This window comes from Mauremys reevesii, linkage group 19 (assembly GCF_016161935.1).
Source record: "Mauremys reevesii isolate NIE-2019 linkage group 19, ASM1616193v1, whole genome shotgun sequence".
NCBI classification, from domain to species: Eukaryota; Metazoa; Chordata; order Testudines; family Geoemydidae; genus Mauremys; species Mauremys reevesii.
The window spans coordinates 19,563,469-19,590,423 of NC_052641.1; the positions used below are offsets into that span (position 1 = coordinate 19,563,469).

The 26,955-nt window shown below is 44.3% G+C and overlaps 1 protein-coding gene, 1 long non-coding RNA gene and 4 other non-coding genes across 9 annotated transcripts in view; 5 read left to right on the forward strand and 1 right to left on the reverse strand.

The window, feature by feature from the left end:
- Nucleotides 1-423: 423 nt before the first annotated feature.
- Nucleotides 424-18,600, forward strand: LOC120386733. 2 transcript variants are annotated; one of them, XR_005589885.1, is made up of 7 exons: nucleotides 424-539; nucleotides 1,341-1,401; nucleotides 9,832-9,881; nucleotides 10,888-10,933; nucleotides 12,607-12,672; nucleotides 15,963-16,047; nucleotides 18,191-18,600. It is a non-coding gene; the product is annotated as an uncharacterized LOC120386733 (long non-coding RNA). The 2 variants fall into 2 exon arrangements; XR_005589886.1 differs by lacking the exon at nucleotides 424-539 and adding an exon at nucleotides 879-1,024.
- On the forward strand, nucleotides 8,971-9,101 carry LOC120387033. Its single transcript, XR_005590007.1, has one exon. It is a non-coding gene; the product is annotated as a small nucleolar RNA SNORA43 (small nucleolar RNA).
- LOC120387035 lies at nucleotides 9,910-10,042 on the forward strand. Its single transcript, XR_005590009.1, has one exon. It is a non-coding gene; the product is annotated as a small nucleolar RNA SNORA17 (small nucleolar RNA).
- LOC120387034 lies at nucleotides 11,634-11,767 on the forward strand. Its single transcript, XR_005590008.1, has one exon. It is a non-coding gene; the product is annotated as a small nucleolar RNA SNORA17 (small nucleolar RNA).
- Nucleotides 13,691-13,822, forward strand: LOC120387036. The gene has a single exon (XR_005590010.1). It is a non-coding gene; the product is annotated as a small nucleolar RNA SNORA17 (small nucleolar RNA).
- A 982-nt stretch (nucleotides 18,601-19,582) lies between the features above and the next one.
- Nucleotides 19,583-26,955, reverse strand: part of DIPK1B (divergent protein kinase domain 1B) — a 38,063-nt gene continuing 30,690 nt past the window's right edge. The window contains exons 1-4 of one of the 3 annotated variants that reach the window (XM_039506407.1): nucleotides 26,261-26,310; nucleotides 24,735-24,842; nucleotides 23,589-23,765; nucleotides 19,583-21,557 (exon numbers count right to left, since the gene is read on the reverse strand). In XM_039506407.1, coding sequence (XP_039362341.1) covers nucleotides 20,745-21,557; nucleotides 23,589-23,765; nucleotides 24,735-24,842; nucleotides 26,261-26,269 — 1,107 coding nt within the window. In that variant the 5' untranslated portion in view covers nucleotides 26,270-26,310 and the 3' untranslated portion in view covers nucleotides 19,583-20,744. Of the gene's footprint in view, nucleotides 21,558-23,588; nucleotides 23,766-24,734; nucleotides 24,843-25,737; nucleotides 25,859-26,260; nucleotides 26,311-26,955 lie in introns of those variants that run through there. The other 2 variants (XM_039506406.1, XM_039506405.1) reach the window with 2 other exon arrangements.

Below are 26,955 nucleotides of genomic sequence, written 5' to 3' on the forward strand. Positions count from 1 at the left end.
TCTCGTTCCTCCCCAAGGCCGATCTCCTCATTTCCCTTCCTTTTGTCCCCTGCCTTTACAGACCCCTTTCCAGTGTTGCCAGCTCTTGAGCTATTTGGTGTTTCTCTTAAAGCTCCGTCTCATGGAGTCATGGGATTCATTGAGACTGTTGCCATTGTAGGGTTTGGTTTGGTTTTGATTTATTTTATTTTATTTAGGAAACCTGTGTGTCTAGCCTGCATGGCTGGGAAATGTGAGCTGTATAGGCTCAGACACCAGGAGGAGCAATAAAAAGCACAGCTATTTTGAATGTATTTAGCTGTTGAACAGAGCCAGGCTCGAGCTTTTTGAACGCCAGGGGTTGGCCATATTGGCCCCCCGTTTCTTTTCGCTGCACTTCACGCTCCTGTCCAGCAGGGGGAGTGTCTGCGACCACGAACCAGATGCGGGCTGCGGAGGATAAGGTGTTTTGTCCTTCTAGGGCTCCCGTCGGGCAGCTCTATATAAGCGGGAGGCGCGGGCCTCAGGGCCCCTTTTTCTCGGCTAGCTGCAGAGCGGCGGTAAGTGCGGGGCGGCCGGGCCCTGCCCTCGCCGGACCGTGGGGGAGCTCGGCACCCCGCACCCCAGCGGGATCCTCTCCCGGGGGGGGCCGAGCCCTCGGGCCGTGCTCCGCTCAACGGTCACCCGCGGGGCTGGGCCCGGCTGTCCCCCCCCCCGGCCCGTATTCGCGCCCCCAGATTGCTCCTGGGGCGCCCCCCGTGTATCTTGGGGGGGTCTTCCCCGGGGTTCCGAACCCCGCCCCCGTTGGGGGAAGGGCCTGGGGGGCGAGTGGGGGGTGCCCCTCTGACCCTGGTCGCCGGCTCGCGCTGCTCCCCCCTTTCGCACAGCGCGGTGGGGGGGCGGTTGGCTGTGGGGGCTGTCGCGGGGAGCCGTGTAAAGCGGGGGGGCGGAGCGCCAGTGGGAACGGGGCCCCAGTGAGTGACCCGCTTTCGGGGTGCACGGATCCTGCTGGCTCCTTCCTCTTCAAATCGGCCATTTTAAAGGGGTTTGTGTTTTGCTGAAGCCTTGTGTACAAGCTGGGGCCCTACCGAATTCACAGCCATGAAAAATGCATCGCAGACCATGAAATCTGGGGTGGGTGTGTGTGTGTTTAAAGGAAGGTTGGGACAAGGGGTGAAAGTGAATATTTTAGAAATTAAAGTGGGGAGAAGATTTTGGGGAACTAAGGTATATTGAGGTGGGCTTTCAGGAAAGGGAATTCTTGGGTGAGAAAAGAATAAAATTTAGGGGCTTGTGTGTGAGGCAGCTGTTTGATACTCTGTGTCCTTTTTCTGATTTTCTTTTTCCTTTTTCTTGTTTAGCGAAAGTATATAAAGAGATTGTGGCATGAAAGGAGATTTGATCCTGAAAATGAGACACTGGGTGAGTGAATTTTAGGTTTAGTACAAAGTTACCTAAGTATGGAGATCTATGAAACACATTGTGCTGGCTGGCAGAGAGCTTGTGTTAGCTGCTACTCATTATGAAGCTGCTAAATTACATGGAAAATACATGAAATGTTTTCCTAATGTTACTTTTCCTGTAGGTCCCAGGGGTATGCTGCATGATTACAAATGGGAAGGGGCCTGTCCATGAGACATTCTCTGTATTAAAACATGACTTGTACAGTGGAAGACATTGAGCACCCTCACTTAGCAATTAGGATATAAAGAGTAGTGCATCTACTTGAGAATCAGTGACATTCCACTTTAAGCATGTCATGGGTCTACCCTCACTTGAAGCTGGGGGGTTTCAAAGTGAGGACCAGCATGTCTTCCCCCACCCCAAAATCCTTAGGGTAGGTCTCCTTCAGGCTGCCACCACTAGACACCCTATATTCCCCTCCCACTCCCCTTTCCAGAGACGTTCCCTGGGGAAATACAGATCCACTCATCGGAGGGAAACCTCCCCCCCTCTCTCTCTCCTAGCCACTGGAAAGAGATACCTGATTCAACTGGTTGAATCAAACCCAGGAGGAACCCTCTCCCCCCTCCCTTCTCTGCCCGGAGATAAGCCTGTCTCACCACCGAGAGAGTGTCTTCGCCCCTCCCCCTATCCACAGTGGAAGGGATTTAATCAAGTCTTTATAGAAAGAATTTATTAAAAGAAAAACAAGAAAATACAGAATCTCTATGAGCCCAAGCTGGACACTCATAGGGTATAACCTTGCTAAGTTCTGGAGAGAATCATCTCTTCTCAGTACAACAACACAGCAGAATAAGAATAATCAATAACAAACACACAGAATTGCAAGCATAGGATTATTAGGTGAGGACACAACGTATCTTTCTAATACTCACTATCTTGACTAGAAGAACTTAGTTCAGAAAGGTGGAAACTTGTAGACTTGATTAAAACATCTGGTCTCTTGTAACTCCAGACGGCTAAAGACAAAGACCCCCCCAAACAGAGGGAAAAGTTCCTCCTAGGAGTTTCAAATTCTCTTCCTGATTGGTCCTCAGGTCAGGTGCCCACCAGGTATTATACTTTAACCCTTTACTAACTATTCATGACACGCCCCAAATCGTCACAGTGGGATCCACTGGCGATTTCCTCCTAGAACTGTAAAACAACCAGAGTAATAAAACACATGCACTATTACATCGACTACTAAGCATGAAAACATTTTAAGAAAAGTTTTTAGCCACTTGATTCTGGGAAACTTTCACGAGAGAGTGCATCAGCAACTTTGTTGGAAGCTCCTGAAATGTGTTGAATGTCAAAGTCAAAGTCTTGGAGAGCTAAGCTCCAGCGGAGAAGTTTCTTGTTGTTTCCCTTGTTGGTGTGAAGCCACTTTAGCGCAGCATGGTCAGTTTGTAGCTGGAACTGCCGGCCCCAAACGTATGGGCGTAGCTTTTCCAGGGCATATACAATGGCGTAACATTCTTTTTCACTGATGGACCAGTGGCTTTCCCTCTCAGACAGTTTCTTGCTGAGAAATACGACAGGATGGAAGTTGTGATCCGGTCCTTCCTGCATGAGTACCGCTCCTACCCCACGTTCAGATGCATCGGTGGTAACTAGGAAGGGTTTGTCAAAGTCTGGGGCCCTTAAGACAGGGTCCGACATGAGTATCGCCTTAAGCTGGGTAAAGGCTTTCTGACACTCATCAGTCCACTTAACTGCATTTGGCTGGGTTTTCCTGGTCAGATCAGTTAGTGGGGCAGCGATTTGGCTGTAGTGTGGTACAAATCGCCTGTAATATCCGGCCAAACCTAAGAAGGATTGGACCTGCTTCTTTGACCTTGGGACAGGCCACTGTTGGATAGCCTCAACCTTGGCCTGTAGGGGGTTGATGGTTCCTTGACCCACCTGGTGTCCTAGGTAAGTCACTCTGTTTTGGCCTATTTGACACTTTTTGGCCTTGACAGTAAGTCCTGCCTGCTTGATGCGCTCAAAAACCATTTTCAAATGTTCTAGGTGTTCGGGCCATGAATCAGAAAAAATGGCCACATCATCGAGGTATGCAACTGCACAGTCTCCCAATCCCGCTAGTAGACCATCCACCAGCCTTTGGAAGGTGGCAGGTGCATTCCGTAATCCGAATGGAAGCACATTAAACTCATACACCCCTGCATGGGTGATGAAGGCAGATTTTTCCCTGGCGGGTTCATCTAGTGGTACTTGCCAGTACCCCTTGGTTAAGTCAATGGTAGAGATGAACTGGGCACGTCCCAACTTTTCCAATAGCTCATCAGTGCGTGGCATTGGATAGTTGTCTGGACGAGTTACAGCATTTAGCTTACGGTAGTCCACGCAAAGCGTATTTCATCTGGTTTGGGAACCAGAACCACTGGAGATGCCCATGCACTGGTAGAAGGGCGGATGATACCCATCTCCAACATGTTGTCAATCTCCTGTTTAATAGCAACTTTGGCATGAGGTGACACCCGGTAGGGTGGGGTCCTAATCGGGTGAGCATTACCTGTGTCAATGGAGTGGCAGGTTTGCTCAGTCCGTCCTGGGTTGGCTGAGAACAAGGGCGCGAAGAGAGTGCACAGCTCCTTGATCTGTTGCCGCTGCAGACGTTGCAGGGTTGAGGAGAGGGTCACCTCTTCCACACCACCATTTCTTTTACCTTCGTAGTAGACACCTTCAGGCCACTCGGTGTCATCTCCTTCCTGAACTGTAAAGTGACAGACCTGTAATTCTCTGGGATAAAAGGGCTTTAGAGAGTTAACATGAAACACTTTAGGCTTTAAAGAGGAATCAGGGAATGTTATGAGGTAGTTAACAGCTCCCAGGCGCTCCTGGACCACGTATGGTCCTTCCCAGGATGCTTCCATCTTATGGGCCTGTTGCGCCTTCAAGACCATGACCTGGTCTCCTACCTTGAAGGAACGCTCTCTGGTGTGTCTATCATACCAGACCTTTTGCTCCGCTTGAGCATCCTTTAAGCTCTCTCGAGCAAGGGCCCAAGAGTCTCGGAGGGTGTTTTGAAGGTTGTTTACAAAGTCCAGAATGTTAGTCCCTGGGGAAGGTGTAAACCCCTCCCATTGCTGCTTTACCAGCTGTAATGGCCCCTTAACCTCATGGCCATACACCAGCTCGAATGGTGAGAATCCTAAACTGGGATGTGGAACAGCCCTGTAGGCAAACAGCAACTGTTGTAACACTAGATCCCAATTATTGGAGTGTTCATTGACGAATTTGCGGATCATGGCCCCCAAAGTTCCATTGAACCTTTCCACTAGGCCATTAGTTTGGTGATGGTACGGGGTGGCAACCAAGTGATGCACCCCATGAGTTTCCCACAGGTCTTTCATGGTCCCTGATAGGAAATTTGTTCCCGAATCTGTAAGAATTTCAGAGGGCCAACCCACCCTGGTAAAAATGTCAGTTAAGGCCTGGCACACAGTGTTAGCCCTGGTGTTGCCTAGAGCTACTGCTTCCGGCCATCTGGTAGCAAAGTCCACAAAAGTCAGTATGTACTGCTTTCCTCTGGGGTCTTTTTGGGAAAGGACCCATAATATCCACAGCTACTCGCTGAAATGGGACCTCAATTATGGGAAGTGGCTGGAGAGGGCCTTGACCTGGTCTTGAGGTTTCCCTACCTTTTGGCATACCTCACAAGACCGGACATACTTGGCAATGTCCTTGCCCATCCTCCCAGTCGAAGGACCTTCCCAACCTGTCTTTGCTTCGTTCACCCCAGCATGGCCACTGGGATGATCATGGGCTAAGCTTAAGAGCTTTTGAACTAGCAACCGCTTTTGAGGATGCCAGCCCTCCTGGTGTCCACCATAAAGACTTTCCTTGTATAAAAGTCCTTGGTCCACCACAAACCGGGATCGGTTAGTGGAGCTGAGAGGCGGTGGGTTGCTGCGTGCCGCCCATGCTTTCTTGAGGCTGTCATCGGCTTCCTGCTCTGCTTGGAACTGTTCCCTTGAGGCGGAGACACCAGTTCCTGTGGAAGCGATGTAGGTGATGAGGTTGTTTCCGTTGACTGTGAACCGCGCCCGCTGGTGCACAAAGTGTCATTTCAGGCCCGGCTGAGCCTCTTGGGTAGGGTTGTCTGCTGCTTCTGCCAGTTTTGGCCCGTTGTCGCTCCGGCGGTGGAGTTGTAAGCGCTGGCGCCGGTGCTGGCGCTGGTACTGCCGCTGGTTGCTCTTCCAGTTCCGGTTCTGGGACTGGATGTAGTATGGCTGCTGTAGGTGTTGTCATGGGATCCGGTTCCACCACCTCTGTCTGGGTCCCTGTTAACACAGACGGGTCTTGGTGGATGGCTCAGGACAGGGATGGCTGCAGCAGCTCGTCTGGCTTGGCTGCGTGTAACCACTCCCTCTGTTTCTGGCGGCTCAACGTGATGGGCTAAGTGGTTGCCCAGAATCATGGGGACAGAATAATTGTCATAGACAGCAAAGTCCACGCCCTGACCAGCCCTTGTACTGGACAGGTAACTGCGCGAAGGTAATGTCACAGGTTTTGACATGAAGGGTCGAACAGTCACTGTGCTTTTCGGGTTGATGAATTTGGGGTCCACGGGTTCGTGGATAGCTGACATATGTGCTGCAGTGTCTCTCCATGCGATAACTTCCTTTCCGTCCACTCTCAAAGTTTCCTAAAGCATACGGGTATTTGAGATATATCTAATTCCGGTTTCCTTGGTGTGCAGGTGCAAGGAGTTGGACCCGTTCAGGTTCTTCGGCATTTGGCTTTGATATGCCCCAGTTCATTGCATCCAAAACATCGCCCACTTGATGGGTCACGGGGTTGTGTTGGTTTACTGGAAACTGGTGAGGTAGACGAAGAAGTAGGGTGTGACTGTGCTTGGGTTGTAGGTGTGGGCTTGATTGGCCCTCGATGGTAAGGTTTAGTCTCGGTGGCTACCTTGTGTGATTCGCTCCTTTGGCCGTAGCTTTGTGTTGTCTACCGATGCCATCCATCTGGCTCCAATCTCCCCTGCCTCAGTGAGAGATTTTGGTTTACCATCTTGTATGTAGCGTCTAATGTTCTCCGGAACACCATCCAAGAACTGCTCCATCATCATCAGGAGGGTTAGCTCGTCCATGGTTTGAACATTGGCTCCTGCTAACCAGGAAGAAAAATGCTTTTCAATGTAGGAGGCGTGTTTTGGAAATGACTCCTCCGGTGTCCATTTCTGGTTTCTGAAACGCTGACGGGCGTGATCAGGGTGATGCCCATTCTGAGTCTGGCCTTGGTTAGAACAGTTGAAAGTCGTTCATTTGGCCCAGAGGCATTTCAGCTGCCACCAGGGATAATTGTCCGCTGAGCTGTGACCTCAGCTCCAGCATGTATTGATCTTTAGGAAGATGGTATCCAATACAGGCCCTCTCAAAGTTTTCTAAAAAGGCCTCAACATCATCCCCTGCCCTGTAGGCGGGAAATTTTCTCCGAGAAGGTTGATCAGTAGGTTGAAGAGGGATTGGATTGGGTGGAGTTTGCTGTTTAGCTTTTTCCAATTCCAAAGCCTGTGTCTGGATTCGTAGCTCTAACTCTTTGGTTGCCCGGTCAGCCTCTTTGGCTGCCATTGCCCGCCTGTGTTCTGCCTCTTTGGCTTTCTGGTTAGCTTCTAGTTTTTCCATCTCTCTCTGATGGGCAGCTTCCTCCTTCTCTTTTTGTGCCTGTAGGATTTTTAAATTTACTTGAGCAATTTCCAGTGCGGTCTTTGAGTCAGTCATGTCTGTGCCTTCAGGTGCTGGCCACACCCCTCTGCAGTCAGTGAACTGTTTGTGTTGCTTGACAGTCCCTACCCCTGCCTATGATAACTTGAGTAAAGAAAGAGAAATCAATCCTTTGTATAGCAAATTGTGGTTTGTGTAATGTTACTGGTTTGTACTGAGAAAGAGGGAAAGAGTAAAAAAAAAATTCTCTGTCCCACTCTGCTCTGAGTAGCTGTACTCAGCAGCCCAGCTGAAAGGCTGCTGCTAACAATACCCCTGAGAAAAATCTGGTCTATTTCCTCAGAGATCTGTGTTCTCAACACAGGAAAAAAAAACCTGGCTGGAGGGTTTATCTCTCCCCCCCCCCAAACCTGTTTTTCCTGTTGGATGGGAATGTACTTTGTTGAGCACTTCCCCCCACCTCAGGAATCCTGAGTGATATCTCCTCTCACAATGGACGAAAACAGCACTCCACAGGGGCTTTGTAACAGAAAGCCCTGGAAGAAACTGAAAATCTTCTAACCCTGAACCTGCTTCAAAACCACCTTTTCCTCAAGCTGCCTGTCCAAGCAACAAGAAAGAAAAGAGCTCCCTTCAGCGTAGCCCAGCTGAAAAAACTCCTTCGAACAATGGGTTCGAACTCCGCTGCCACCATGTCATGGGTCTACCCTCACTTGAAGCTGGGGGGTTTCAAAGTGAGGACCAGCATGTCTTCCCCCACCCCAAAATCCTTAGGGTAGGTCTCCTTCAGGCTGCCACCACTCGGTCGATTACGTGGGCCGAGACACCCCTATATTCCCCCTCCCACTCCCCTTTCCAGAGACGTTCCCTGGGGAAATACAGATCCACTCATCGGAGGGAAACCTCCCCCCCTCTCTCTCTCCTAGCCACTGGAAAGAGATACCTGATTCAACTGGTTGAATCAAACCCAGGAGGAACCCTCTCCCCCCTCCCTTCTCTGCCCGGAGATAAGCCTGTCTCACCACCGAGAGAGTGTCTTCGCCTCCCCTATCCACAGTGGAAGGGATTTAATCAAGTCTTTATAGAAAGAATTTATTAAAAGAAAAACAAGAAAATACAGAATCTCTATGAGCCCAAGCTGGACCCGCATAGGGTATAACTCATAAGTTCTGGAGAGAATCCTCTCTCTTTCTCAGTACAACAACACAGCAGAATAAGAATAATCAATAACAAACACACAGAATTGCAAGCATAGGATTATTAGGTGAGGACACAACGTATCTTTCTAATACTCACTATCTTGACTAGAAGAACTTAGTTCAGAAAGGTGGAAACTTGTAGACTTGATTAAAACATCTGGTCTCTTGTAACTCCAGACGGCTAAAGACAAAGACCCCCCCAAACAGAGGGAAAAGTTCCCTCCTAGGAGTTTCAAATTCTCTTCCCTGATTGGTCCTCAGGTCAGGTGCCCACCAGGTATTATACTTTAACCCTTTACTAACTATTCATGACAAAGCACATATGGGTTTGATGTAGAAATTATTGTATGTTCTTTGGCACTGTTATGCAGGAAGTTAGATTAGGCGAACGAATGGTCCCTTCTGGCCTTAAAAATGTATGAATCCTAAAATCTCACACTGTAACTAGCTTTGGGGGAAATTCCCTTAAGAGAGAGAGCAGTATGAGGTGTTACATACGCACACAACAGTGCATGAATAAATGGGGGTGTAAAGAGGTTGTTATATGGCTTTATTGATGTCATGACATGTTTTCGTTTTATTGACTCAGTTTGTGCATCAGAATCTTCACCAATGTAATTAAATCCTTGCTATTTGCCATTTATGTATGCATCGTTTGACATTAGATGGGTTCCTTCCCTGAGTTTTGCCAAGTGGCTACTGTGTCATCTTTCATTGGGTGGAAGAGAGCAAGGGGCTATGTCTGCACTCTGTGTTCTGAAACCCATGAGCACTCAGAATGATTAATAGCCTGACATTGTTTATAAAATAGACTTGCTTTGTTGACGGCACATGAGAAACTGGATAAATGTGCCCTTGAAGTCTCAGACTTCTCCTGTTTTGAACTTCATGGATCAAAGAATACCTTGTACTACAGTGGGAAAACACTACTAGAAAGTTTGTGGAGCATTGTCTGTGTTTATCCTTTGAAATTATGGATCCACTCAGTAAATATTCCTATACCCATTTCACAGTTGGGAAACTGAGTAATGAAGAGAATATGATTTACCTATGGTCATGTAACAAATTGGTGGCACTACTGAGAATAGATCCCAGAAGTCCTGACTCCTAGTCCACAGCTCTAACCACTGGATTAATTTCTCCATATTTTTCATATGGAATTGGCTTTTTAGTTCTTCCTTGCTGCTGCTGTCCATTTTTATTTTTTTTTTTAGAACTGATGAAAACTTTCTAAAGATCTCCTAATCCGATTCTGTGGTCAGCTTAGTCAAGGGACACTTCTTGTAAAAAAAACACTCTGATCTTGCTGTGGGGCTGGTGGAAAGTAAAATTATTTGCAAAGATGGTGTACATGTTTTATCCTCATAAGGTTAAAAAAAAATGGTTCTATTCAGTTTGGCTGTAGTGCTTAGTCTTCCAAACTGCTCTCAGCCACACACTGATACCCAAATAGTGGGCCTCTGAAGCGCCTGTCTAAATGAGTATAATAAATGCTCTATTTTCTGTTTTTCTTTTTGCTTTTTTTACAGGGGGGCAGATGTGAATACTGCAGACACAGGAGTTTTCTCCTAGAGCTGAGGTGAGCATCACTTCATGCAGGTTCACTACATGCCCCTAAAGGCGTTGCAGACATGGTTGCTGTGCCATGTTTGTGTCATCAGGTGGCAGAGAGGAAGCGGCTGTGTCTACGCTCAGTGCTCTGAAATCATGAGCACTCAGAATGATTAGCAGCCTGACACTTTTTAATATAAATGTTGTAGTCAGTGAAAGGTGCTGGATCCTGAGTTGTGAAGATAGAAGTTTTCTGTCTAGTGCAGGTATCGTATGTTCAGGAGCAGGGCCAGTTTCTCTTCCCTGCCCTGTTCCAATGTGTTCACCTCTGGGCAAGAAGGTAATTGGTCTCTACCCATTCCGTTGGGGCAAATTGTGGTGATGCCTTTTGCAATGTGGACACTTGTCCTACGTTAGATTGACACCAACTAACCTGTTGTGCATTACCTGTAGATAGCTGTTCAGTGGCTAACCATTTTTAGTTACAGTACTACCAGCTGGAGCTGAATTTTAATCAGCAGCTTAGAATTGATGAGTATTGTATTCCACCAGTACCAGTCCCCTTCAATCATTTGGTATCCCCAGATGATGTTGGTTCTAAAGAAGCGTAAAGAGGATGAACAAGGTCTTTTGTGAAAATTTGCTGTTTTGATCAGCAGGAGTAGGGAGCTCTAACCTTGTTTATGTACCATTGTGACCTGGTGTTTCCATGAACTGCAATTTAGTCAGTATTTGGCCATATTTAAAATGATAGGTGGAGCTGCCCTGATATTTTACTCTGCAGACTGGGATCCTTTCATGGAAATAAATGTCCATCTAGCACATTATTTCCCCACCCCACCCCCACCGCCTTCCATTTGTTCAAGGACATTATGTTTGCAGAAGTGAACCTGAATCCACTCTGCTTCTCTGAAATATCCTAGATCCAAACATCCCAATCCTTTCCATCTCTCTTGAATTATAATTCCTTTCCATGCCAAGTTTTAGAATGATTATAATTGCTGTATAATGCATTTTGTCTTTTGGGGAAGAAGAATCAAAAGATAACATGGTCCCAGAAGTCTGCATCCTAGACATGAGGTGAGCATGGAGACCATGTACATTCTAAATAGTACTTCCGTATATCAGAGACCATCAGCTAAGCCCTTATCTAGACTAGGAATTAGCATGTGTTTCCTAACAATGTTGACAGCCTGAAGTGTACACAAGGCGATGTGCCTTTAACACATGTTAAGCTGACATGTTAAAAATGATGAGGAGTCCAGTGGCATCTTAAAGATTAACAGATTTATTTGGGCATTAGCTTTGATGGGTAAAAAACCCACTTCTTCAGATGCATTTGAAGAAATCCTCATAGTTTTTGTGGATACAGACTAACATGGCTACTACCCCTCCAATACTGTGTTAAACACACAACCTTGTCTACACTAGCCTGTTAGTATGTGTTGTCTAGACCAGAATTTGGAAGTAGTTAGCTAAGTCCTCGATGTACAATTAAATACAGATATAAGCTGCAAAATGGCAGGTATTTGCATTGCTTTAGATTGCTGAGAGGTGGTGGGAGAGATGAGAGCTGTCTCAGGAGCTGCTTATGAAATTCAGCAGCTGTTTGAGTTTTCTAAAGCCCCCTGTTTTCTAAAGTAAGTGGATAGCGGCGATTATATATGTTGATTTCAGTCTCATGGTTGAGGTCCTACTTCGGATTTCTTTTTTGTTGCTGCTTTGATTTTATTGTGGAAGAATCACTACTTCTCTTCAGCATCATGTGTGTTAATAGTCCCATGCCCCTAGAGGCATTACACATGTGGCTGTCGTGCCGTGTGTGTGTCATTAGGTGGCAGAGAGGAAGCGGCTGCGTCTACGCTCAGTGCTCTGAAACCTGTGAGCACTCAGAATGATTAGCAGCCTGACATTATTTCCAAGGATGCCTGCTTTCTCCAGAGGGTTGGGGAAAGATGGCGCAAATGTCCTTTGAAAGGCAGTTAAAAGCACTAATTTTAGCTGCATCAGGAAAAGGCCCTACATCCTTGTATGCAAGGACAAGTAGAAGTGACTGTTCTATTCTCAGGAACTCCTCAGTCCTATGCTTGCCTTTGAAACTCTCTTCTGTGGCCTTGGGGAAATTGCCACTTGGTTTCAGTTCTGCTATATCTAAATTGGAGATAACATTTTAATACCCCTCATGAGGTTTTTTGAGGGTTATACTTTTAAAGCACTTTGAAGACAAAAAGCATCATATAAATGCTAAGAATCTGGAATGAGAGTGACTTTCCAGTTTATCTAATGCCACATGAAGAGTTCTCCCAGTATACCTATAGCAGTGTAATTATACAGCTGTAGTTTTGCTGCTTAATTTCCCACGTAGGCAAGCCGTAAGTAATGCTTCTATTTAAAATGTTAATCCATTAGCTTCAGTTCTGGGTTTGTGAGACTAGGCACATTTCTTAATGAAAGAGCAAAGAGAGAAATCCTGGTTATTTATGAATTGAAGTAGAAATATTTGTGCCTATTTTGTTGGCATGCAGCATGGTTGAATGTATACAGGTTACCTAGTTCCCAACAAGGCGGGTAAGCACATGATGTATGAATTGTAGGAACATTACTGAGTTCATGCAGTGCCTGCATGGAAATAAAAGAACAGTTCAGTGGGTTTTACATTTGAATGCATCATTTTAAAATAGGGAGAACTGAGAAGTATTTTAAAATCAGTGCCTTGCTTTGCAAATGTTTGATATTCTGTCTCCTATTCATAGTTGCTCTTGAGGAAGGACGACAGCACTAATTTCCTTTGAAATGGTGTAATGTAAATGCTGTTGAAGGTACGTACTATGGCATCCTTTGCACCGGAAGCTAATATTCCAGGCATGACATCAGTTACCACAACTGCTGGTGCTAGTGAGTTGGAGCATAAAAACTGATGTTTAAGGGACATCATGGTCCGGTTATTTTAAAAAAATCACATTTATTAAAAAAAAGTCCTTATCTGTCACTAATAAACTGTTAGATGCTTGAAAACGAAAGGTCTTAAAATGTAATTTACCTTCCATCATTTTTGCTGATTTCCCCTCCCCTCCTTTACTGATCCTAATTTAGATTGGACAATGAAATTAGATTGGTAGTTTCACTTTCTGGTTCTCTGAAGCACTTTGCTTAGAGTTATGTTTAGGTTACTTAGGCTGAAGGGGATTTTTAAATTCAACCTGCAAACTGTTTTCCTGGAATTAAAAACTTTGAGTACATTTCAATTTATACCTTATTTTTCTACAACGTTCATTTTGGATCTAAGCTCCCAGACCATCTAGCATTAATTTTGAGAAACTCTCAGAGCAATTACTTTTTCCTATTTTTTGTCCATCTTTGTTTTTTAAGCCTTAAAGAAAAGCCCAATAACCATGGAAGGCAGTCCTACAATGCATTCATTATTTAATTTAGAACAGTCATGATCATACATCGTTGTCCACTGGGTTTGGGCTAGAACTTTTTTCCTGGCTCATGTAGGAAACTGATAAAATGTGAGAGCTCTCACATTTTATGTTTTATACGTACATTTTAATATTTGTAAGCACTATAAAATTCATGTGCACACAAGCAGAACTACATAACTTTCATCATAATATTTACTGATAACAGCAACTACCTTTGAAACCAAACTGTCTCAGATGTTTGTGTGTTAACACTGCTTAACCCTCTGGCACAGGGCAGGTCCATCACTAGTGTGTCAGCATTGTGGAGACATATTAGCCTCTTAAGTTCAGATAGCTAAAGTAGATGTTTGCTACTTCACTTGGCAAGGCTGCGTTTTTAAACTTTCCTTTTACTGTTGCCTGCTAATCAGTTACTGCCCCGTGGAGACATAAATACGACTGCAGTGTTGTCTTTATGCCAGAGGGGGGCAGAGAGGAAGCATTGGCCGCTTTTGAGTCTATATCCTTAAAGAATGGATGCAGATATTTACAGTGGCTAAACAATTTATTAATTTGGGGAGGAAGGGTGGAAGGGTCATCTGTTTTCTTTGCATCAGACTGTTCTGTTGAGATTTAGTTTGTGTTAAGGTTTTTACACAACCATTTCAGCAAATGAAAATCACTTACCTTTTAAAGCACATTTAAGGACTGCTCTGTTTCAAATTAAATTGGTCTTAATGCATTAATATAGCAATTAACTTGTAATACAAAGTTATTAAAGCACAGCATTTCTCTCAAATGTCTCAACAAAATTATGCTAAATCTAGTAGACACATTTGTTAAAGAACTTTAACGCTGATTGTATGTTTCCACACGTCTGTTTGCAAAATCCTTTCAAACACTGCAAAAGCATTCATCATATGTTGCAAGTTTGTAATAAAACAGACGTTAATTCAGGTATGTTAAAGGAATAGATCAGCTAAAAGAATACGCTTTCAATAGCCAATCCAAACCCTGTGCAGAAATTCAGTGAAGTCCTTTTATAAGAGAGGAATAAACTTTACAGTGCATCCAATGATGAAATGCTTTGATCTGATTGTTTATAAAAAAAAAAAAAGAACTTTTCTTAAAAGGTGCAACATAGCTTGTAAGTTTTCTAATAAGTTTTCTAATGTTAATACATCTGCAAAGAAGCTTGACCTCCAAGTTAATGAGCTATTAAGGAGCAAAGATATAAACATGTTGTAATAATTGTGCAACACCTATGCCATCTCGGGGGTATAGTGCAGATAGCCCTCCACTGTACTGGTGTTGTAAGGTGACTGAAGAGGAATAGGCTATGGCCAGACTGAGCATTCTAAAACTCCTGAAGGCTTTGACTAATAGCCTGACAAAATTTGGCAGTGCTGAATGCTGGAAAATGTCCTCATTAAGTGGGCATTAGAGGGGCCAAAGGTGCCATTAACCAAGCGAGTAGCTGGTGGCTGCAAAATGAGCCATTTAATTGAGAAAAGGCACTGCCTGATAGCAGTGGCTTCTTAAAAGAATGTTAATAAGGTTGAAGTGGATTTCCCAACATGTTAATAGTGCCAGTTAATAATTATCTTCCCAAAGGCAGACAGCAATCCAGATATGGACTACACCTTCCTGGGGGACTCATCCATGGTTCTGATTTTCAGCCATTGAAAATACCAACCTTTTAAAATAAGACATGTGGAAGTAGAGCAAGAACTGACAGGGATTTGAAGGGGATTTAAATGCAAACAGTCTCTTCCGTGAGCAAGAGTCAGGCCAGCTGTTACCATAATAACACAAGACTTGTAGAAGCGAGGATTGTGAGGGGCACATGGGAAAGAACTGTGTGAGACGTTGTTGCTAGATATGGAATATAGACTGTCGTCTAAATAGAAGTGAGGAGAAAAATAAGATATCAAGATGACCTATGTATAAACAAAATGCAGCTGTTGCTTATTGTATGTAACCAAAGGTATAAATGCTTGCTGTAATTGTTTAGCTGGAGAGAGACATGTTTTGCTGTCTCCCGCCACGCAATTGCTGGAGATAGTAAGTATCTGACTTTGCTGCACCCAACCAGAGAGTGAGAACTCTGTTTTTCTCTGACAGACATCTTTTGAAAGAAAAACCATTGTTCACATTGACTCATACATCAGAATCTAGAACCATTCCATGCTGTGGCATAACCTCTAAAATAAGGCTTTACCATTGCATATGTTGCATTTAAATCACAAATATCCAAGATGTGAATATTGGGAAAAATAAAGTGCTTTTGAGACTCCCATCTGTCTAACCATTCATACCCCATGTGAGGAGAGCTTGAGGGGGTGGAGTTCTAGCATAGCATATTGAAAGCTGTGCCAGAAGGAGATCAGTTGTAAAATGGTAGCCAGTTAAGAATCAAGATATTTAAGAGAGTGGAAAAAAGAAATGATCTGCATAATTACCGTCTGAGATGTTGAGCAGAATTTAAGGTAATGGCTTTTTTGGACTAACTACACAATTAAGTAATGGTTTGACTTAAACCAAGGAATACAAAGAAATTAAGAGATTAGGTTATTGTTCTAGTTACAGCTCACTGATTAGATATTGCGTATGATACCTAATGAAAGTCACTGTTCCAAGACCTGGCCACAGCTAAATGAGTTCAATAGAAACTAAAAGCCTATGTTCCACTGTGTGTTCTCTAGCTGGCAGTGAGGAAAATACCAACCTTCCTAAGGATTAAACAGACGAGCATGGACACCTCAGTTGAGCTCAACGTTACTTTATCAGGTATTTATATGTAATTTCCTGCCGATGTAATTAGCATCACTGAAAACATTTGAGACACTGCAAATAGAGGTAGTAAGTTAGGACTTCAACACATTTGATTTAAGCACTCCAGCAGTCTGAGGGTTGCAGGTGTAAAATCACCATAGCCGTGTGGTGTCAGGCCTTTGAGGGTCTGAGTTTGAGAGAATGAAAGCTCCAGTCTCGACACAAGTGTTAATGCGGAACAAACAATGGTTTGTGGAACTGTCATATGATTTCATGTATCCCCACCAACATCTTGAACTCATGAAAACAGGAATATGATGGGAAAGCTGTAAGACAAACTTGGAGGATTTTAAAAAAAAACAAAACTTGAAAGAGTAGAAATATTACTGATCTAGTGAGAAACTTAGTAAAATGTCAAGACGCACGTGTATTAAGAAAGGTTTAAAATGGGCATTGTTGCATATTGTAAATTAAACATCAAACCTGTCTTGAGACCCAGTTTAGTTTATGCTGCCTTTACTTTTTCTTCTAGGGTTGTCTTAGAATTCATACTTGCTATATATGGCAATAATCTCTTCATAAATATTGCTATAATTTGGTTTCTGCATCAGGTTCGCTTATCTGCTGCCATGGGCTTTTACCTGCAGCTTGTGGCAATGGTGTTGTTATCTGAGATGGGTTCGTTATTACTCAATATGCCCAGAAACTACTACAACTCGATAATATTAGTCAAATTAGTTGCCAAAGGAGATGAAGTAATTTGCATAATAGCAAAGTAATAAAACCTTAGTAAATAACTAAGGCTGGATCCAATCTGTTGGAGTTCAGCTGAGAATGATAAATCCTTGATTGCAAATGGTTTTGGAAAAAAATCCTTCCTTTGGTGCAGCTCAGCGGCATCCTGGGTAATGCTCTCTGTTGCTATTGGAGACCCAGTTTGAATACCAAGAGCCAAAATCCAGGCTAGACTTCAGAAGGGTGTTTAAATAGCTGCATCTTCATACTGAGCAGCCATAGGAAGGTGTGAGTTAAAGTAAGAAAGTTGGAGCAGGTGCAGGACTGCTTAATTTAGCCTCTGATGTCCTTCTGTTATTGATCCTCCCTGTACATCCCTCTTGCGCAGCACCTCCACATAGAAATTACACTAACGTAGATTCTCAATCTCAAACCTACTTGCTAACGTAATCATGCAGTTTAGTTTTGGCTCTGATTGATACGGGCTTGGACCTGCTGTGAGGTTAGCACACAACATTTAGTTTTGAGGTGGGAGGCAGAGAGAGAACCTTACATTGCTCACCAGTAGCATCTGCTCATCTTGAGATTTGCTATTGATGCTTTGTTCCTCTTCCGTTGGAAGGAAGGTGGCTACAAGTTGGATTTACACTGGTGATTAGGGGGGAATGTGGGAATTGGGAGAGGACTCTGAGGGATGCAGAAGACCCTCACAAGCAAGAAAGGATTGGGAAAAAGAGCTTATGGCTTGCTAAACTCAAATGATTAGGTCTTTAACCTTTTTCCTGAGTGACCCGTATCCTGAAGCTGATGGTTCAGTGTCGCCCAATAACCCTATGCAAAAATGGAATCCCTTACTGTGAACAAGTCATGAGGTTGTGAATGGCTTCTTAACCTTGTATCCTCTTTGTTAAATGGGCCCTGAGTATTCTTTACTGGAATGAAATTCAGCTCGGTGCATGCACATAGCCATATTCATGACTTAAATGCATTGTCAAAGGGATTCATAGTTTGCATAGGGCCTCCTGCAAGGCCTTCAGTGCTGGGATGAATTTTACCCACTGAGAGTCCATATTGCTTTGTTTCTTAGTAATGTCCACCTGCCACTGTTCTTGGGCACAGAGTGATTAAAATGGAAGCGCCTTTCGAATTCTTCATTTATCTGTTGTAATGACTTTACTGGAAAACTGGGTTTCATTTTATGGAGCTGTTTTTCTTTGAGAAATGAAATTCTCTGAATAGTCCTTGTGTCATAACTGACTCTATTCAACATCCTTGGTTCATTGGCTACAGGGACATCATCTTGTTGCCAATCAGAACAGAGATGTATGTTCATTTTAAATGTGTACGGTACTCAGATGCTCTACCACAGTGAGCAGCAAGGTCTTAAATGCAGGGACTGATCAGCTTCTATCTTTCCCCTCAGAGCCACAATCAGAAGTATCAAACCAGATGTGCGTGAGGAGCAGTATGATGTACCTTCCTGGGCTACAGAAGTATTGCAATGTCTAGCACTATATTTTGAGGGTGGCATTTATTTGAAGTTCTTATTCTAATATGCTGGGGTACTTTGTTTGCAGATGATGCCTGTAAGTTTGTGTTTTCTAACACGCCTGGCAGCACCAAAAGAAACCATTTGGGGTCTCTGCACTTGAAGTTTGCTAGATATATCTTCAGCCTCTGCCATGCACTGGCTCAAAGACGCTGCAAGCACTACAGACAGTGAATGTGAATATAATATGCGATGATGTAAATATATTCTTTGCAACTCTAAATGTTCTCTGTAACCTGTTTAGCCAAGGTGCAATAAAGAATAAATAGCTATTCTGATCTTCACGCTGCTTGTGCGTGTGTTCCTGATAAACTACATTAAATGTTATATGCATGTATTTCCCAGGCATTTTTAGAGTAGCAAATGGCTAGTGAAACCATAGAGCCTAAAGTTTAAACTGACTTTGTTCCTGGCTTGGGGTGGGGGCTTCATTTAAGTGTCAGTCTAAAGAGAAAAGGGGCCTACCCAATTAATCTAAAGTGAATTATATTGATGTATTCACAGTACCATGAGTAATATCCATTTAAACCATTCCAATTTTTTTTTATTTTTAAATTGCATTCAAAAAATTACTTAAATTCACTTCTGGTTCAACTGGCAAAAGATGGAAAATCTGGCACTTAACTAGGCAGGATCCTTAAAAAAACAACTATTCAACCTAGTGCCCTTTTAATGCACTAGCATGCATTGCGTTCGGATTGTTGGCTTGCCTTTGCATTTCTAGGCCCCTTTCTTTTCCCTTTTTTCCTACCCACTGTAGTTTTATAGTATTTAACAAGTCAGAGTAACTTCTATGGACATAACACAATGAATCTGAAACCCCAAACAAACCAAACAAAATACCCCCCACAAAAGATGCTTAGCCTTCTGGTGCATGAATTACTGTGGTGCAAAGCTGGCCTGGCTCTGGGAAAGCAAGTTAGACTGGCTGCAAGCTAGATTTAAAGCATTGTTGCCACTAAAACATTTTCCCCATAAATAACAGTTGAGTGGTGGTGATGATCTTTAGAACTAATAGAAAGGACTGATATCTCCACTCCAAAGGGCTCATAACTTTACAGCTGTGACATTAAAGATTGCTTTCAGAGGCCATATATCCTGTGGGACAGAATTTTTTTTTCTAGCGATTGTACTTCAGATGTGCTTCACTTCACAAAGCTACTGTCGGATCACCAGCATGCAGTCTATCAGAATGGATAAAATTGTGCAGGGAATGGAGAACCAACAATAGTTTACATAAACTAAACACCCCACTCAGTCCATGTGTTCAGAGCATCTTGAATGCTAAAGGATTATTATAAGTAAATACAAATGGAAACAAAGGGTCAGTATTTCAATAGCAGGTAGCGGTCAGACAACCAATTGAGATTTGTTTTTGTTGCCAACTGAAAAATTGTCTGAAATTCCTTTTATTTTTATTTGGGGGCAGGGGAAGAGCAATGGATTAATGGGGGATTAGTTTTAACTTTCCAGTCAAATCCTGTCAATTTTAAAAGTGCCGATTAAACCAAGAGGTGGATTTGGACCTGAACTGGTGTCTAAGCACTGTTTTTCTCTTGATGTGGGGAACACAGTATTACCATGTAGCATATATGCCACTGCTAATTTGGTTTGTGTCTGCCTGGGGACTTTCTGTATTTGTATAGGTCTGTTTTATCCTTATGTTATAGCCATCAGTGTTTTCCTTTAACTGTAATCATTGTAACACATTAAACAATGCAAATGGGTAATGGTGCGGTCCACCAGGTAATGCTCCTTCTCGCAAGCGTAGCAGCTGTTTACACGAAACCTAGAATTTGCCAGGACCTACCTACTATGTGGTCAGGCAGTTCAGGAAGGTGTGTAACAACCAGAATCAAAGTGTGTGGGGCTGAGCTTGTCTATTGGCTCCCTACACTGTCTGAATTTTACAGTATCAAATTCAGACATTAAAATAAATTGTGCAGACTCCAGGGTGGGATACTCTACCCTTTTAAGAATCACCAGGATGCTGGTATTTAAAAGGCTGTTTGCCATTGGTGTACCAGTGCTACTCTCACAAAAGCTATTTATTTACATCAGAGGTGTTCATCAAAATAAGATATGACAATTACAGCATGACGATTCATACTCTGCACTTGTGATTGTTCCTTGATTAGCAGGAAAGAGGTGCAGCTTGGCTGGTTCCTCTATCTTCCCCCAAACCTATTCAGCCAGGCTCTTGGTATTTCTACTTTGCATCATGTTCTTTACAGCACGCTATTGATGATTTTGCTGAGTGGCAATGGGTCATTGATGCTTTATGGGGGGCGGAGGGCATCATACAGGAAAAGGCTGCAACCATGTGAACTACCTGCTTCTGATGCATTTTCTCTGGCAGAATGAAGAGGCATGACCCTCTATCCTTAACTGGATACCAACACTATAGCCTACCATCCCGGCTGCCCCGTTAGGAATATTTGGTATTTGAAATCTTCTTCCAAAGCAAGGTCTTGAGATTGTTCAACACAAGTGAGTGGTGCACTTCCATCTGGCTAGCCAGGCCGCTAAGGGTCATACAAGTTCGTAGCTGCTTCTGCAGCTCTTCTTTCAAGTCAGATGGTGCTCCGTACAGCAAGTAATCCTGCAGTAGCCCACAGACTTTCGCCAGGTTGGGCTGGACCATGTCGCCCTTGCACTGCTTCATGAGTTTGTCGCAAGTTGCCATGCAGTCCTTCCCATAGGTGCAGTCCACATTCTGCTCACAGTGACGTCCCTTGAGGAAACCTCTGATTGTCATCTCTGTTGCCACCTTCCTCAGGTTGACCATTTTGAAGTCATACTTGTCGTTGTAGCCCACATTCTTAAAGCTAGTTTCACAGATGTAGAAGTTCCCGTACGTCCCATGGAATATCTCCTCCACAAACTCCAAAAGGCCGATGGCGATTTTTGCTCTCCTGGGCCAGGCTGGGGCAAACCACTGGTGAATAATCCGGTGGATGGCTGAAGGCAGCAGTGGCTGGAAGAAGTGAGGGACATTAGTACCATAGAGGGAGTTGTGAGGGATCTTCTCCGTGACATACAGGTCCCCACAGTGCCCCAACAATTTGGAGGTGTGCTCTTTCTCATGCAAGGAGAGCATGAGCAGGAATTCATTTAGATGAAGTAGAGCCCAGATGGATTTGGCCTCTGCCAGAGATACTTTCCCATCTCTGTTCACATCTGCGATGGTGATGATTTGGTTCACCAAGGCTGCAAGTGATGTCTGATCTCCTAGGTTAGCCTGCAAATCGATAAGAAATCGCATCAGCTCTTTAAATTTTACCCATTGTGTACATTAATTCAGGGCAGAGTAGTAGGGTGCTGCTTTCTGAGTGAGGTAAAAGTGCTAGAACACCCCCGAGACATGCGCTCTGCTGCAGCCAGCTGGTTACAGCCCTTCAGATTCTCAGTGATTTTGCTGCTGAGAGCTGCTCTAATGTGGGAAAAGCCCTCAAGGGGGATAGGCAGAGTGCAGCATGCTCTGGACACACCTTTGTGCCTGTCCGCTACCCTTGGGGCATAGTGGTGCTACACCCATTGGGGCCAGCCCCAGGGAGTTGCAGCCAATCTGGGATCAGAGCCCCCAACCCCTTCTTCACAGGAAATCTATTGCAATTTAATCTATTCTAATTACAAAAGAGTTAATACATCTAAAGTCAAAATAAGAGGATGTCATCTTAACACCCTGATTTAGGTTCAAATGTTACCGCTAGATTGCACAGGAACAGTAGAGACTCACATTAAAACAGAATGGCTTTGAAAGTCTGCTTGCAAGTTCCTACTTTTGCATTTTAACCTGCTTGCTATCAGGAGGTGGAGCTAGACTAAATATTTGCAAATACGCAGTTCTAGGGGGAGAGAAACTAGCATATTGGGATGAAAGCAGGGGCGAGTGTTCCTAACATGTTTCTGAACATTGGGGACTCTCTTCTGCAGAAAGTACAGCAGCAGTCTGTGGTGCTCTAATTAATCTGTGCAGTCTCCCTTTAAGAAAATTCCCTTTTTTATACCTCTTGAAAGAGGATAGCTTAGAAAAGGAGTTAAAAGGAAGCCAGTGCTTGTCCACTTCGAGAAGCCAGAAAACTTAATTTCAGGCGTGTGTCACATAAGATCACTAATTTCTCTTCCCATAATGCAGGTTTTATCCCTGCCTCACTTGGAGGGAATTACCACCTGAGAAGTGATTTGAGTATTTCTAACAGGATGACTCAAAGTGTAATCAAATAACATGGCCTTTAGGGCTCTAGATACAGTTTTATTGTTTCATCCACACCAGCGTGAAAAGAGGCAAGTGCTTAGCAGCACACAGTTGTAGGCTCGGACATGATGAATACCTCAGTCAGGTAGAGACCACCTTTATAACTCCTGCAAATAGAATGGTATCTGAACTGGAATCTGGCTGGATCACTGGGATTATAAACTACTCCCTAGCAAAAGGGCACTGGGCTGCTTTTAAAAGTCATGAGTAGAGGTGGTCAGGAAAAAAAGTAAAAGTTGCAATAAGTAAAAGTTTTTACTTTGGGTTTTTTTATAATTTGATCAGTGTGGTTGTGGGGTGTATTTTAATTCAACATTTAAAAAAATCATTTTTGAAAATGGGAAAAATGAACACTTTCAATGAAAATGTTCAATACAGCTACATTCAAACTCAAAGAGGGTATTTTAAAGACAAAGACTTCAGTGCTTAGAACCGCTATATAAATTCAAAATAGAATGATGCCCCAGTAGCACTGCATTAAAAACAGTAAGAGAGTCCCCTTAACTGCTATATAAACACGCATGGGACATTGCCCAGGGCAATGCTGAGAGAAGAGCCAAAAAGGGCCTTTGACCCAGATCCTTAAAGATATTTGGCTCCTAACTTCTGTTGAAATCAATGGGAGGGAGCAGCCCGAGTCCCTTTCTGACTGACTGTAGGGGTTGGTCTTGCAAATATAATTCCAAAATGAGACTGAAATGTACCCTCGCACCTAACAGTGATTTTGTTCGACACATATCCTTATCTAGTGGTTCCTACAGTATCTGCTCTGGGGATTATCTTGAACATGACATATCACACAAAGCCTCACTCTACAACAAACAGTGGGGATCGGAGTCCTTCAGACAGGACTGGATTTTTTCAAGGATTACAGGGGATAGAAGAATGCATTTAGCTTAGGCTTCTCCCCACTGGCAAGCACTATTGCTGATCCCAAGGACTTCCAAACAGAGGTGATAATATCCTGTCCGGAAAAACGCAATGTGAGAGCTTGGGTGCCTCAGCAACACTGACTTTTAGGAAGTTCAGGAGCATCTCTCTGAATTCATCCATGGATGTCCCTCTTGTAGGCTTGTCAAAGAGAACCAGGTCCTTTCTGGGCACTGAATCGGGGTTGCTGTCTGCCTTTAAAGCATCTTCAATACCACATTTAATGATCACTTCTTTCTCCATCCAGCGCCCCCTGTAAACCTGGACCAAAGCAGAGGTAAGTGACCATGGGAAGATTGACTGGCTGAAAGCAAATGCAAATAATTAACTGGTGAGTTCTTGAAGGGTTCCCAGGAGAGCCCAGTGGCTGTGAGGCCCATTGGATGATATCAGTGAGATTCCTTCCACTAATTCCATTTAGTTTAGTATTGGTAACAGTAAGAGGGTGGGTTGGCAGCCAGGCAGCCCTCTATCTGCATCACAGGCACCACATGGGCAGAGGCAGTGCAAGCTTCGCCTACGCTGCTGTGCCAACATCACTCAGAAGGGTTCTGGGTGGCCCACTCAGTCCCTGGCCTTTCCACTGACGCAGGGAGTGCAGAGGCACATGGGGGGTAACCACAGTGGAGGTGGTCTGGGGAGTGTGTTCACCCACCTATGAAAAGCAGCCCCACAGAACTGCCATGGTAGCCCAGCATTGCACCAAGTCTTCTCCATTTTATTTAAGGGGGATCTTGGATGCCAACTCCAGTGAGTTCAGGTAAGCACTGTGTCCCCACTCTTCTAATGGCTTCCGTACAGCGATGTCTTGTCAATGCCACCCCCAGCAGGGGCCAGGAAAAGCTGGTTGACCTGCCTCCTCTCCAAGGGCCTGATCCAAAGTCCGTAGGAAGGCTCCCAGGAACTTCCATGGACTTTGGATCAGACCCTCCCTGCTTTGACTGTAGGAGACTGGCCAGGGGATGGATGAGGTTGCTTAGCAGCACAGGCTGGCCTGCAGCTCCAGGAGAAGGAAGCAGCATCCACTGTGGTCTCTAAGGAGCTCAGCCCAGACCTCCCAAGCAAAAGCCAGTTGTGACGAGAATGGTGCAGACCAGGCTCTGAGGAGTATGGGGTGTGCATGGCACGCGCAGCTATCTTAAAGGGGCACCAGTAGCCTACTCCCCCTGTGGGAAGAGACTCATTTACCCACCAAGTTAAGTTCCCAGAGCTCAGACAGCCCCTACCTACCTGCTGAGTGGGGGAGGAGGAAAGACACTGCTGGAACACCAGGGTGTGCTCCTCACACAGGTCTTTGCACGTTGAGCCAGAAATGATCCCCTTCTTGTACTGATCGCACTGGGGAGAGGGAGAGAGAGGTTAGCCAACTCATTTGCAGGATCAGAGGCATAATATGACTGCCAAGGGCAACAAATGAAAGGCGGGTCAGACAGATTTAACCTTAATGCAGAATGCAAACAGCCAATTCAAAGGAACTAATCGCCCCATCTGACTGTGGCACTCTCTACTCACTGTCCTGCTCCATGTAAATCTGTCGGCCGAGTCATGCAGGATGAAACCTGCAGCTGTCCAGCCTACCCACCACCATTTTCACAGGGGGTTAACTTCAATGCTTGCTGCTAAGGCTTTTAAATACTGATCTAGAACAGCTTGAGTTACTGGGAAAAAAACAAACCAAAAATTAATTATAAGAGGCAGCTGGGTTCAGTTCAGTTTCTGACTCTGTGACCCATGTGCAAATAAACACAGAAGAGCCTGTAGCAGCTGAGTGCTTTAACTATACGTTATGAACTGCTGCCAATCGTCTCTCTAAGTTAGCCTCTAAAATTGATGTAAAGTTCAGCCACTCTTGACTGAGAGATCTATGCTTCCCTCCGTGGGAGTTAAACACAGCCAGTCCAGAGCCATTGGACTCGAAATGAATCAGCATGCTTAGAAAACCAGCTGAATGATCAGCACGGTTTACATCTTTCCATATTCTAGCACCTCATTGGTTACGTTTTGAGATTTGCATCTTCCTCTGAGCACAGCGAGATGCTCTTCAGGCAGCTGGAATCCTATTTGCTCTCAAAGAGTGCATGGAACTTTAATGTGGTGTCCTCGTTACAGCTGCAGCCTTTTAGCTTTCGCAAGCCCGTTCCTGTAGGGTAACCCCACTAAAGGGGGAAGCCAACGACCCAGAGCCCAAAGGGGGCAGCAGTGCCAAGTGCAAGGAGCACAGCACCCCACACACCCTCATATTTTGAGAGCTGCACAGACTCCTGGGAGTAGAGAAGTGTTTTGGTGTCTCCAGGGCTGGAACTTGTCCTTGGAAGAGCATCATGGCCTTTGTGGGGAGGCTTTTTGTTTCCAGTTCTCCTGTTCCTCCCCTGCTCCCCCCCATTGGTAAACAAACATCTACTACTAATTATTTTTTTTTAAATCATGAATTCAGGTGTAACTAGCTAACGGATATTGTACCTCGTACATAAAACTAAAGTGATGTTAATTAACTGCTATTTACTATAAACCTACAGTAAATGATTCAGAGCTTAGACTAGCTAATGGTTCAGTAGCTATATGGACTAGTTTTACATTGTTAGATATGTTTTAAATAGGGTTTATACAGTTTGGTCAAAAGGACACTGTCAATTAAAAAACATGCACAGTTGTCTGAAATTACATTTTAATCTATTGGTAGAAGTTGACCAGCTAAAATGACCAGACATGCAGATTACAGGAAAATATATACTTGCTCTGTTTTTCTGTTTGTTTACTTTGTGCATTCAATAGCATTTTGCTTATAGTCAGTTTCACAGTTTCCTCTGCTCAGGGGGGGCTTTCAGCCAGTAACAGGGTCAGGAAAGAAAACCTTACAAACTAGGAGAGGGCGATTGTAAATACACAAAACTTGTCTGGGGGATTCAGCTATGTGGAGGTGCTCTGTGCCTCAGTTTCCCCACCTGTAACTTGGGGATAACGATACTGAACAACTGCATCTGCGTGGGTGAGGCTTAACTCATTCATGTTTGCAAAGAGCTGTGAAATCCCAGAGGAGCTACATCAATCTGAAGGGCCGACATTTTCAGATGGGGCTAGTGATTGTTGCATGCCCAAACTGAGCCACCAAGAAGGGTCGTGATTTTCAGAGGGCAGGTGCTCAGCCACTTTCTGAAAGTCAAGCCTCTTTGGAGCTCAGGTGGCGTCCTCACAAAGGGCAGTGCCCCAACTCACCAGTCACTTCTAAAAATCTTGCCCAAGAATTTCTATCACAAAGAGCTGAGGATAAGGTAAAACAGGCTCCTATAATTTCAGCTGAGCTGGGCCTAATTTTTCCACCTGCCATCTACATTTGGCTTTATTGCAAAAGCAGCTTGTGCAGCTCAGCTGGAGCTGTTGCCTTTCCTGGCAATTTGATCTGACCTGTTGCCTACAGCACATGTCCAGCCTCTTCCTGGACACTATCAAACGG